Genomic DNA, 12,905 nt, shown 5'->3' on the forward strand with positions numbered 1-12,905 from the left:
GAATTTTATTTAGGTAGAGAAAAATCTTCAACATTCTAGTCTCTTTCTCAGTATATCTTCACAGATATGTTCTTTTCTTTCTCTAGTGTTCCTCCTGTTCTTTACTACATGAAACTAGTACTCCAACTTATTTTGTTTTCCCTTTCCCTCCTGATGTTAGACTTGTCTCATGAACAAATGTGCACCTATACTCACATGTTTTATCACCTTTGTCAAGTAGACTCTTTTTGTTTAGTCGTACACCATCCCTTATTTCCATTCCTGGATTCTCAATCTTTGAAATCTCTTTTACCTGCTTAGATGATAGACTATTAAACTTCTAATTCAGTTCCTAGTGCTAGTTTTCTCACCTTTGTTTCTTTCCTACCACCTTCCTATGTTACCTCTCTGTCCCTTCATTTTATTTTTTTTAGATACTTTGTCATACTTCTGAAGGGTTTAGTTCAGCATATGCTACTACTGCTTTCTTGGTTTCACTGCTGTTGGGATTTGTTGAGTTGGGATACTCTCCTGACTAATGTTTGCCTGACTCACTCTTATTTTCATGGTCTTTCCCTCTCTTGGTTTGCTCAATCTACATTTCACCTTTCCATACCTGTTTCATATTTTCTTTTTTCTGCATTACAACATCAAAATCATTACTTATCTTGTTAGGTCTGGTCCCATGGGTGCCCATCTTTTCCTTTTTGCTAGCCTGTGGTCTAATTTTTAACTTGCAGATTGGTTCTTCAGGTCCTCACACATGGTGTGTCTTTCTAATTCTCTTTGTCTTCTCTCTTCTTTTCCAGTTTCCTTTCCTCTTCCCTCTAAGCCTATTTATTTTCAGCATATTTAGAATGCTGCCTTAGATCTCTTGGTGAAAAGTGCCATCAGTAGAACATTTACCCTAGTTTGAGGATATTATTTTCATCTCTTTGTGGTTCTGAAGAAGATCAGGGACTGATGTCTGAGTATTGCTCTGTTGTCTCTTACCTGCCTTATAGTGATCCTGTGGTTCTGAGTGGATCATTTCTATTCCTTTTAGTGGTTATCTTCCTCCCACTCTGTGTATGACTAAAGTCAATTTGTCAGACACTTTTTTTACACATTTGTATTTCCATATTCTTCAGATATTTTCTCCATTTCATTCATTGGAATCAATCTTCTAGTTCCTTGTTCTTCCCATTGGCATTGCCTTTGTTCCTCATATCTTCAGTTGAATTGTGTGAGTATTTTTTTGCCATATTCATAGATTGGGTTGAGATTTCATAATTACCTGAACAGTTGACTTCTTGTTGCTCCTCCTCAAGAGTACTTCTCTTTCACTTACATTTTTCTGCAGGAATCTGCTTGACATATTGTTTCCTACAGTTTTTGGATAGATCCACAGACTTCTCCAATTGATTTATTCTTCCTTGGATGTTGATGCTAAGAGGCTTTTTCATGGTTTTTTGCATCCATTTCATAACCTGTTTAACTCTCTTGAATCTCATTTTCAAAAACCTTTTAACAAGGTCCTTCTAGTAGGCATGTTAATGAATTGTCACAAGTATGTCTCTATTATCTTCATCATCTGGTTGTTTTGTATCTTGCTGGATTTTAACTTTCTCCAGTCGCTGTTCTTCAATCCACAAATTGTCCCTGAGAAAGTTAAGTAAATTTTCTTTTTAATCGCCATCTTCCCTCTTATAGAATCCTAATAGGTGGCAGGTGTTGCCTTCCAGGGTATGCTTATTTCCTAAAATCTGCATTGGACAAAGGCTAACTGTAGCACTCAACAGCCCAGCTGCCCTGGCTATATCACCGCTTACTGTCAAGATGGGGTGTTCCACAAGACCACTAGATGTATCCTTATGATATTATACTTTACTCAGTTGCCCAATTCAGACTGTACCATTCCATGGAATATCATGGAAAAAGCCAGCACCAAGGAAGTGACTGCTTATTTCTTTGGTTTATGCTTGCAAACATTTCAAATAGGTGTTTGCTGTCAGCCATTGCACTGTTTCAGTAAAATACCTTTCAGGCAGGCATCTGATGGAGATCTAATCACTTCTTTCAATCTTCACAACTTGAATTCTTCCCTGTTCTCCAAGTAGACCACAGCAGACCTTTGATACTTACCAGTTCCTAGCTACTAGGAACTATGTACAATATTGTGGCACTATATACATAGTGCAGTCCCTCCCCCCTCAAACATCTCGTGTTGTTCCTCTGCAGCAGGATGGGTTTATCACTTCCATTTCAGACTCTCCAACTGACACACACAATACAGTCTGACTGTACCCAAATTCCACTACTATTCTTCACTGACTGTGTTCAGATGCTTGATTGATCATGCAACACTTGAGGCTGTTTTGTCTTTCTTTCTCATCCTTTAGGATGAAGAGTATATCCCAGTCAAAATGAGATACTGTATCTTATAGGTTTGTTCCTATGAATCTCCTCTTATTGGATGTCATGCTTATTGGGCTTTCTGAAGGGAGGTAAGTCAGAAGTTAGCATTTTTCTTTATTTTTGATAAATACATCTTTGTGGCTTCCAATCCATCCTCCAACTTCTGATGTGCTTTTTGTTTGTCTCATCTAAGAATGAAGTTATTTCAGGTGTAAATACTTGAGAGTAGTTACTGTGCAAAAATATTGTGTCATCCTGTTTTTAGTGGAAGACCATTGATGGTTGATTATATTGTCATGAAGTAGTGCAATTTAGGCTAAATGTGTAATTGTTAGAAGGAATTTAGGTCATAGGCAGTTGTGATATGGATCAAGCTATTTTGTGTGTGGAGGTTTATATAGAAATACATTTTAAGATATAGAAAATGTTAACTTTTGTATGTATGAGTGGGGTCATTTTGACCAAACTTTTTACCACAATATAGTCATCAAATTATACATACTATATCTCTGTTTGCATATTGTGTACTGTCTCAAAATTTTGTCAGCTTGTTTTAAATATTACTAGGCAGTTATACACAGGATATCCAGATTTTTGGATAAAATATCTTTAGTAATAATTTTCTGTGAACTTGTGAAGATTTTACTGTGTCAGTTTTACGGAAAGGTGTTTTAGTTCCAAAAAAAAAATTCATTTTACAGTTTTCATTTGTACTATTTCTAAATCCTTATTGATATCAGTGAACATTAAATGAAAATTTTAAAATATGAAATAAAATTCAAATTTCTTTTTTTTTGCTTGGAATGACTCCATACTGTAACAGGCAAATACAGTTATTTTTCCTAGTAGTCTAAGCTTTCTAACTACCTTTTACATCTGTTTTATGTCAAATGTATTGTTTTCAGTGCTATTAGACATCTCTCAGGCATAGGTAACCCATTTGTGATGATGAGAAACCTACCTGAATTAAAACTGTATCTCAGAACAGCTGGTATTAACACTTTTACTAATAAAGCAGAGAATAATATTTCGACCTTCATAGGTCTTCTTCAGGTAAACAAAGAGGCTTTGTTCTGAGATACATAGGTAACTCAGTATATCACAGTGGGACAGTTTAATATAAACAGTTGGATCGAGTTACATCATGTGGTCCTACACTATATGAGCCAAATGAGAGATCACAAGAAATGTCTCAATTTCATTTTTTTCATCTCAGTATTCTAACTTAATGAATTTATAATTTTTGGATTTTAGCTACAGTAAATAAAATTTACCCATAAAAAAACAAGAAATTTACCATTTTACTTGGCTATTGATTTGTTTGTTTTTAGAACCTGATCTAGCTATTGGCTTGTTTCTCTTCAAGAATCTGCTTCAGTAAATCTACTTTCACCCCACCATGATGGATGTCCATGAAATAAATCGTGTTGCTTTCAGATATGTATTTTAGATCACAAATGGAACAGAGTTTCCCAAAACTACCATAATTTAACTGCCTTTCTTAGCAATAAATAGGTTATACCAATTCTGTTAAGTTCTCAAAGCATTTACTTCATTCTACACTTAATATTTGTTTCCAAAGTTGCAGTTGTTTCTGCTAAAATATAAAGAAATATATAAGGGCAAGAAATTGGATCTTGCTCTGTCTAGTGGTTACAAACATGTCCTTTAGTAATGTTGGAGAGGATTATAGATGTATTTAGAATGACAGTAGGAGAGACAGGATGGGCATGTCATGTGGTGGGTGTCCCATATATAGTGGTATGAGTAAAGCAAAAAGATGGGGTGTTCAAATTTTATATTATTTCTTGGTAATATTTGCAGTATGACACTAATTAGTTGGACACTCAAACTGGGATAATGATAGAAAGACAATCTATAATGGAAATACTAAGCTAAGATATGATAAGTGATGAGGGAAAATGAAGATTGAAATATATTTGAATATTTTCTGTTGAAATTTATAATAATTAAAACTTAGATAATATAATGAAAATATTCCTGATGCCATTTACAGTGACATAAATTGACAATAAAAAATGGTTTAATTAAATTTTGGATGTAACTTTGTAAAATGAAAAGGTCAAATGCATAAGATAACACCATGTAACAAAATTTTTACTCTTTCTTGTTCCTGGACAGAAAGTGTTATTTCCCAATTGCTTATGCCTAAAGTAAATGGAAAAGATCTATTTTTCTCTTCAAACTTTGCTTTTGTGACCTGGGAGCGTATAACAAAAACATGATGGGAGATTATATTTGGGGGCTGATACGTGACAGTGAATTGCATTACTGTCGCAAATCTTAAAAAACTACTCACTTCTAAACATTTTTGTTCATTTTTATATAACTTTAGTATAAATGCATGTAAATATTGATTTATATGTTATTTTATTCAGACCTTATGTAAATGAAAATGTACAAATTTGTCCATTTTTACATAGAAAATAGGTTAATTTCTAAATTTCATTATTCAGGTCACAAAAGCAAAGTTTAAAGGGAATAATGGCCATTTTCTGTACTTTTACAACATAAGCAATTAAGAAATAACACATACTATCCAAGAGCAAAATTTGTGCTACATAGTGTTATTGAAGTATGACCAGACTTACATATTTAATATTTTATCAATGAAAGTTTAATCTTAATGCAATAATGACATTAAATATATAAGTGAAAAAGATAATAATTGAATAGAGACTCCAGGACCACAGTTTGAATCAGTACATTTATTATAACGCTAAGCTCTCCAGGAGTACGTGCCATCAGTACATTTATTATAACGCTAAGCTCTCCAGGAGTACGTGCCATCCCTCTCACTAAGAGCATGATCACTGTACTATATTGTTATAATCAGGAAATTAGTAGGTTGATTTAGTGCCACTCAGCCAGAAATCTTGGAAAAAAGTGTTATATTATTGTAATAATTAATATTAAAAATGACAGAAGTACACCCACATAGAGTGGGTATACCCAAACCTCACATCTCACAATTAAATGAAGTAAATACACATTGCAAAATCAAACTTGACCAACAAAGAGACAGGAAGGTGCAGTCAAGTCAGTCAAACATCATAAATTTCCTTCTGAGTCAATCAAAATTAAGATCATTCATAAAATGAATTTGTAGTATAGTCATAGAATAATTATTAGTAAAAATTAGTTAGATTAATAGCTTCTAATATATAGAAAAGCCAGTGCAGTTTGGTAATACTGCATCCAAACAATGTCTTTTATGTCATAATGTTAATATAAATCTACTTGATGTGAGCCACAGTTGCTGTCTAAACTTCTTTCTTGTTTTTGCTAAAAAGCCTAGTGGTAAGTTCTACAGTACTGTGGTGAAGTAGGTATATAATATTAATTATTATGTTTTTGTGTTACAGGTTTTATAACTTCCAAGGTTTCACAAACTAAGGACAGACCTTATCTTATAATTAAATATAAACAATCATTTACACTGTACATCTGTATGTCTAGTTACTTTGTAAAAACTCATTATTCTTCTGTTGGTGTCTCAGGTTCACATATGCATTCATGAATCATGATACTGAGAAGAAAAATTGACACACAATCACTGGTAATTGTAACCACGAAATAAGTAAAAATGATGTGGTTTATTTGTTATAGAGGAAGAACGTTGTAATTACTTATTAATAAAGTAACTAACCAACAATTACTTGTGTATTAATTCTCTGATTGTGTATTAGTACCTGACATGCAAGCAGTCTCTGGTTAAGTTTTAAAATTATCACTTGTCAGTTTTGTAACACATATCTTTGCATTACCATTGCTGTTCAGAGGCAATGATAGACAGTTAGACATATAAGGATATCAAAGGTTTAATTTGGACTACTTTTAATACTTGGGATTGCTTGTATGAACCTTGGGTCATGTAATGTTGGTTGTGTCTGGTACTTTGAAAAAATTGACAGTACCTGTGTTGTATGTCTTACAGTGACACAGATGACTCTGTCCTGAATTTTTTAAAAGAACAGATAACATATTGATGTAGTTTTATTTTGGGAAAATCTTGACATTTCTAGTTATTTATTTCTTGATCAGGAAATTGAAATGTGTTGCTATTAGTCAACATGTTAAATAATTATAAGCATTTTATGATAATTATCACTTGAAGTAATAAAATAACACAACTTTGAAATGGACCAGTCATTGTGCAACAGTTAACATGATGAATTGTGGTTCATCTGCTATCATGGAAAAATAAATAAATATGGTCATGGGTGTGATATGAGTTAACAGTTAAATCCCACTTTTTGATCTGACAAGAGTTGGCTGTGGGTGATATTGGTTAGCTACCTTTGCTCTAGTCTACTACTTACAAATTATATTTGGCTAGTGTAGTAAGCCTTCATGTAGCTTTGCATAACAAACAGACAAAATATATTAATATTAATCCAGGAATTAATGACTGAAAGTAATCTTGGTTATTCTTGCAGTGCCTGTTCAAACCAAAAACGTTTCTTTGTGTGTGGTCTGTTATCTCCAATTTACAAACATCCCATTTATGTTTTGAATAGTATATGGAAATGAGAAAAAAATTCTTATCTCTCAAATAGTGAGAATATCATCATTTCATCTTCCAAATTTTCTCTCTCTCTCTTTTCTTTTAAAGTGCACAATTATTCTTTCCACTTTGATGATTTTATCATTTGATTGTGTCAGACCGATGTTAGACCTAGGAGTTCATCAAAATAATTTATAGTATATTTTTTTATAACTGTTTTTCACATCCATATATATTTTTTTTAATTTTAGATTTAGCGACCTGTGTGAACACCTCTTCTGGAAATCTATTTGCTGGTTATCATGATTTAATAAGAGAAGATCTCATTATGGAAACAGAAGTCAAGAAATCTTGGAAACCAAACAGTGATTTATTTGGAAAAATGAATTTAGGAGTAAATAACCTGAAACAATCTGTTATGTCTTGTAATGGTGAGAAAAAGTACACTTGTGTACTCTGTGGAAATGTACTTGGAAGAAATAGTAATTTAAAAATTCATCAGAAAATACATACTGGAGAGAAACCATATGGTTGTATGGTGTGTGGAAAAAGGTTCTTAACAAACAGTAAACTAAAAATTCACCAGAGAATACACACTGGAGAAAAGCCATACTGTTGTAAAGTATGTGGTAAAAAATTTGTGTGTAATAGTAACTTAAAAATACATGAGACAATACATACAGGGGAAAAACCATACAGTTGCATAATATGTTTCAAAAGATTTGGAACAAATAGTAAATTAAAAATTCACTTGAGAATACACACTGGAGAAAAACCATACAGTTGTGAAATATGTCAAAACAAGTTTATAGTAAATAGTGACCTAAAGTTACATGAAAATATACACACTGGGGAAAAGTTAAACAGCTGTTTTGTTTGTGACAAAACATTTGGAACAAAGAGTGTCCTAAGAAATCATGAGAGGATACATACTGGAGAAAAACTATACAGTTGTAAAGTGTGTAGTAAGACATTTGTGTCTAATAGTAACTTAAAAAAACATGAGGTAATACACAGTGGGGAAAAACCATATAGTTGTTTAGGATGTGGGAAAGACTTTGTATCAAAACGTGAACTAAAAAGCCACGAGATAATACATATTGGGATAAAACCATATGATTGTGTAGTATGTGGCAAAACATTTGGAAGGAAAAGTTATGTGAAGAGCCATGAGAGAATACACACTGGGGAAAATCCATACAGTTGTGAAATCTGTGGGAAAGAATTTGGTAAAAATACCTACCTAAAAAGACATGAGAGTGTACACAGTGGAAATAAACCATACAGCTGTTTAATCTGTGGCAAAAATTTTGGAATGAAGAGTTACCTGAAAAAACATGAGAAAACACACACTGGGGAGAAACTGTACAGTTGTGTAATCTGTTGCAAAGAATATGGAACAAAGAGTTACCTAAACAAACATCAAAGGTTACATACTGGTGAGAAACCTTACAGTTGTATGGTGTGTAATAAAGAATTTGTGTTTGGTACCAACTTCAGAAAACATCAAAAGATACACACTAGAGTTAAACTTTAACACTGAAATGTGTAGCAAAAGCATTCGGTGGACATACAGTAGAGAGAAGCTGCAGTTGTGTGTTGGAGGTTATAATCATCTTAATAAAACTTTTGAGGATTCATATCTAGAGCAAACAACACAAGTATGAAATGTGTATAGTTACAGTGTACAGTTGTGACAAGGAACAGTCATGATTCATGTGTAAAACCACATCAGTATGTTGTGTTGAAAGTATGTGGAACATCAGGATTACAAATTGGAGATATGACGTATGTGGCCAGGACTGATAAGGTAGCTTTTATTTCGGAACATAAGAGTGTGAAGTGTGTTACTAAGGGTTTTGGGAGACAAAAAAAGAATTTAAATATAATTATACATAATGTAAATAAAACCTTATTTAATGGTTGTTTAATGAATAAATATATCTATGATATAAAATTATTTTTTCACTTAAAACTGAAGTGCTGTATGTATTTAATAACAATTTAAAGTTCACAGATTAGTTCATTATGCCATGTGAGTTTCACATAACACAACTCTTGTATTGAAATATATATGTAAAAACGGCTCATTTGGGTTGAGAAAATATTTTACGTAGAGGAGCAAACAACGTTTCGAGCTTCTTGTATAGTTTGTACTTGAATCATTTGGTATTTGTTTTTTATAACTTAAGCTCACAAAAATTAATTATTTATGAAAAAGTTTTTACAACTGGATACTTATCATTTTCACGGTTAGTAAGTATACAGTGTTCTAACCATTTGGTCATTAATTACAAATCTGTTTTTATCCATTAATCTTCTGCCATCTCAAGGGAGATTGAGACAAGGAACACGTAGCAATTCTAGCCTCAAACTAAGGTCTTGTTAGAGAGATAGGGATAATATACATTTCTCTGGGTTCATGCAGTTTTTGCACTTTGTTCAATCAACCACTTGGATATTGTTTGCTTTTTTAAGTGAGGTACCAAGATTTAGCTTAGTTTTGTGTTAGGTTAGAAGAGTGCTATTAGTTAGCTTTATATAGATTTATTTTTTGACTTGTTGTTGTCTTTTGTATCCAGTTATTTTAGTAATATTGTACTCAACACTGTGATAATTTCCATCATTAAATAATCTGTTGCAGATGGACCTGTGTTATAATCTTGTATATATTTGTTGTACCTTTGAAGTTTTACTCTTGTTGGTGATTTTATTCCACTGATATTTTGAAATTTGTATTTATATGGGTTGATATAGTGGTTTTTGCTCTCCAGTGGTTCTTTATGTTATGAAATGTGCACTGACTGAGATTGTATTGTGATTTTTGGCTTTGTGTAAGTGTTTTACAAATATGTTGTATATTTTGAAAGGACTCTGGGTATGTGGTTCCATATTCATACTTCCTGCATTTTATTTATAATCACCTTCTTCACCAGATATTCAGGGTTTCTCATGTCAAGAAGAGCTATCTTCTGTGATACATATCTTATTGTTTCTGAAAACAAGGTAGATTGTGATGTACATCATTCTTGATGATGAGAAACCCATTTGAAGTAAAAATGTATCTCAGAACAAATGGTATGGGAATTAAAACTTTTACTAATAAAGCAGAGAACAACATTTTGACCTTCCTAGGTCATCCTCAGCTTAACAGTTTGTTTGCCATTGGAGGGTTTAATCAGTAAATAAACCTTCAAGCTGTGATGTTTGTGTCCTAGTGTTCTGAAATATTGTCAACTAGAAAAGTGTCAAAGGCTAAAGATACAGCACAATATAAAAAGAATATTACTGGTATAAAATGGTAACCTTTAATGATTGTCAGGTGTTTGGTAAGGAACAATCTCAGTGTGATTATCTTAATTTTAAATGTATAATTTACCTCCCTACACAGACTAACTATTTTCTTCTTGGAGTCATGCTTTCCTACTTGAGAGACTTTTATGCTACTATCCTTGTGAAACTTCCACCTAAAATTCATATGAAAACTTTTTCCTATCCTCAAGCTGTGGCTATAGATGCCTTCAACCAGGATTGCTCGAACAAGCTCCGTTATGTTTATCCTCCTATCCACTCACTTCATTGGATACTTTCCCTCATCCAATACCACTCCATGCAAAGTTCTTCCAATTACTCTTTACTGATCTACTAAACCATGATTTCCTTGCTTACTCCAGTTACAGTTGTTCCCTCCCTCCTTATTTCCCAACCTCTTTCATCAACCAGTTGCTAATTCTGCAACTGCAGTTCATGTCTTCCATCTTCATGCTTGTCTTTTGTCTGTAACCTATTGAAAAGATCTGGTTTCTTAAGATGGGTAGTGTATCATTTAACTTATTTCATTTGCCCTTCATTTATGACTGTGTATTGGCAGAAATGAAATGTTTTTCACACCTGAGCCCTGGCTCAGGGGATTCCTGCTTCTCATCCAACAGTTGCTGTTGTCTCCATGTTTCTGTCATGGCTGTTAGAAAAGGAATCTTCAGTCTCTTTAATATCTGGGTATCAGGTAGCTTTATCCCATACTTTCTGTTTTTCTTGTTAACATAGGATCTTTTATTTCCCATACCGTAACCTTTTGATCTGTTCTTTTGGGATAAGTTGACTGCCTTGGTGTCCAGTACTTCCAAATTGGGATGTTAATGTTTTACTCGATTCCCTTACTTTACTTCCTTTTGAGTTTGTTGCCTTGTGTTTTTTGTTTCATCTATCCTGTAAGGTGTGTTTCCTTCTCCCCTTGTCTTGCAAGCAGTGGCAGTTGGATGTATTTTACATTCCTTTATTTTTGTATGCAAGATTTGTCTGAACCACCTTCTGAGCATGTAGCTGCCCTTTTCTCCTACTGCTGTCACCTTTCTACCATTTCTGTGTACCAGTGTACAGGATTTAATTTTTATCTTGGCCTCATTTTTCACCATTTCTTGTTGATTTCCTCACATTTTAACTTGATCCTCCTTTTTCACAGGACTCTTCTTATTGGAGTTACTTCTGTGTATCTTGTATCTATGTTTTTTGGGTACCATTTTTCTCAACCTTCCATCGTTTCTTATGTCAATATATAATTTCTTCTGCAGCTATTTTCTACCCTCTTTTATCATTTCCTTCTCACTTCTTGTTTTAATGGATTATCATTATGGTTCTCCATATCCTTGCCTAGGTCCTTATCAAACCTTGAGCAGATGTTTCTTCTGTTCCTAGACACATTAACAGTATTCTTACTTGCTGTAGTTTTTGTTCTTGTTCACTTTTATATGCCCTTGTTTTCTCCCAGTTTCTCATTACTGCATTTCTCTTATCCTTCTTCCTGACTGGTATTCCTCACATTCCATGGCTATGGATGGTGGTCACTTCTTTTCTTCCATATCTTTTTCTGTTTTACTTTCTGGTGCTTATATTGATCCAGAAAGACACTCATATTGTGTCCAATCCGCTCAATGTTTTGTTGCTCTCTTCCCTGTGGTTCCTCTTGCATTCTTGCACACGTGGGATCCAACCTCTATCTGAGACCTCTTTCCTTATCCCATTACAAATTGAAACTGCTAGTTTATAAGTTTTATACACACCTTTCTGAAGACAGATGATAGAATTTTTTCTCAAATCTTTTTTATTCAGTTTTAAATTTTCCCAGTTTCTCTCACCCTTCTGTTCTGCCCATGCCCATGCTGGCATGTGAACTACACACAGTCATTTATCTCACATTAAAACTGCCTTTACCATCAGGCTGTATCATCTTCAGTCGTACACAGACTTTCACCAGTGCATGTTCTTCATTTGATCCTGTAGCTGTAATTGGTGAAGGTATTCATTTGCTTATTACTTCCTCACCTTTCTTTTACATTTCCATCCATCTAGGTGACTAATGTTACCTCATAGGGTATACTTATCCAGAATTCCACATATTAGGCCAGGATAACAAAAAGAGCTCAGATCATCCACCCTGGTTTATTTAGTGCCTCCTATGAGATGGGTATTTTGCAACATCTATTGGTGTTATACTTGTAGTACTTATAAACCTTTTTCCAGTCTAATCCAGACTGTACCAATTCCATGGACTATTATTATTAATAATACCAGCACAAGAGTTGTGCATCTGCCTGCTTCTCTGACTAGCTCTTGTTGGCTTTTAAAAATAAGGTTTCCATAACTCCCCATTTCACTGTCTCCAGTAAAAGACCTTTCCAGATTGAACAACCAATGGGAACCTGGGCATATCTCCATCTCTTTAAGTGAAGCATGGGAGACCCTTACCTCTTACCAGCTTCTAGCTACTGTAATGGTGGAGCATGGAGAATCGTTACTGATTAGGACCTAACAGCTAGTCCTAAAACAAGGAGCCTAAGTGTGCACGAAAGTGGGAAAGGAGTGTTTCCAGAGTGTAGTGTGAATGACCCAACCTCAGTTAAATGCATCTTAATTTTCTAGTGACTTTCAGACATATAGCTCACTTACTCTGTGTTTCTGCTTTTCCTACTTTTGCAAGGATATAATTGCATCAAATATGCTT

The 12,905-nt window shown here is 33.8% G+C and overlaps 1 protein-coding gene across 1 annotated transcript in view; it reads left to right on the plus strand.

The window, feature by feature from the left end:
• Positions 1–8,879, plus strand: part of LOC143223679 (uncharacterized) — a 37,562-nt gene extending 28,683 nt beyond the window's left edge. Inside the window, exon 5 of the mRNA XM_076451958.1 lies at positions 7,156–8,879. Within this exon, the coding sequence (XP_076308073.1) occupies positions 7,156–8,441 (1,286 nt within the window). The 3' untranslated portion in view covers positions 8,442–8,879. The remainder of the gene's footprint in view (positions 1–7,155) is intronic.
• The last annotated feature ends 4,026 nt before the right edge of the window (positions 8,880–12,905 follow it).

Source organism: Tachypleus tridentatus, chromosome 8 (assembly GCF_004210375.1).
Source record: "Tachypleus tridentatus isolate NWPU-2018 chromosome 8, ASM421037v1, whole genome shotgun sequence".
Classification (NCBI taxonomy): domain Eukaryota; kingdom Metazoa; phylum Arthropoda; class Merostomata; order Xiphosura; family Limulidae; genus Tachypleus; species Tachypleus tridentatus.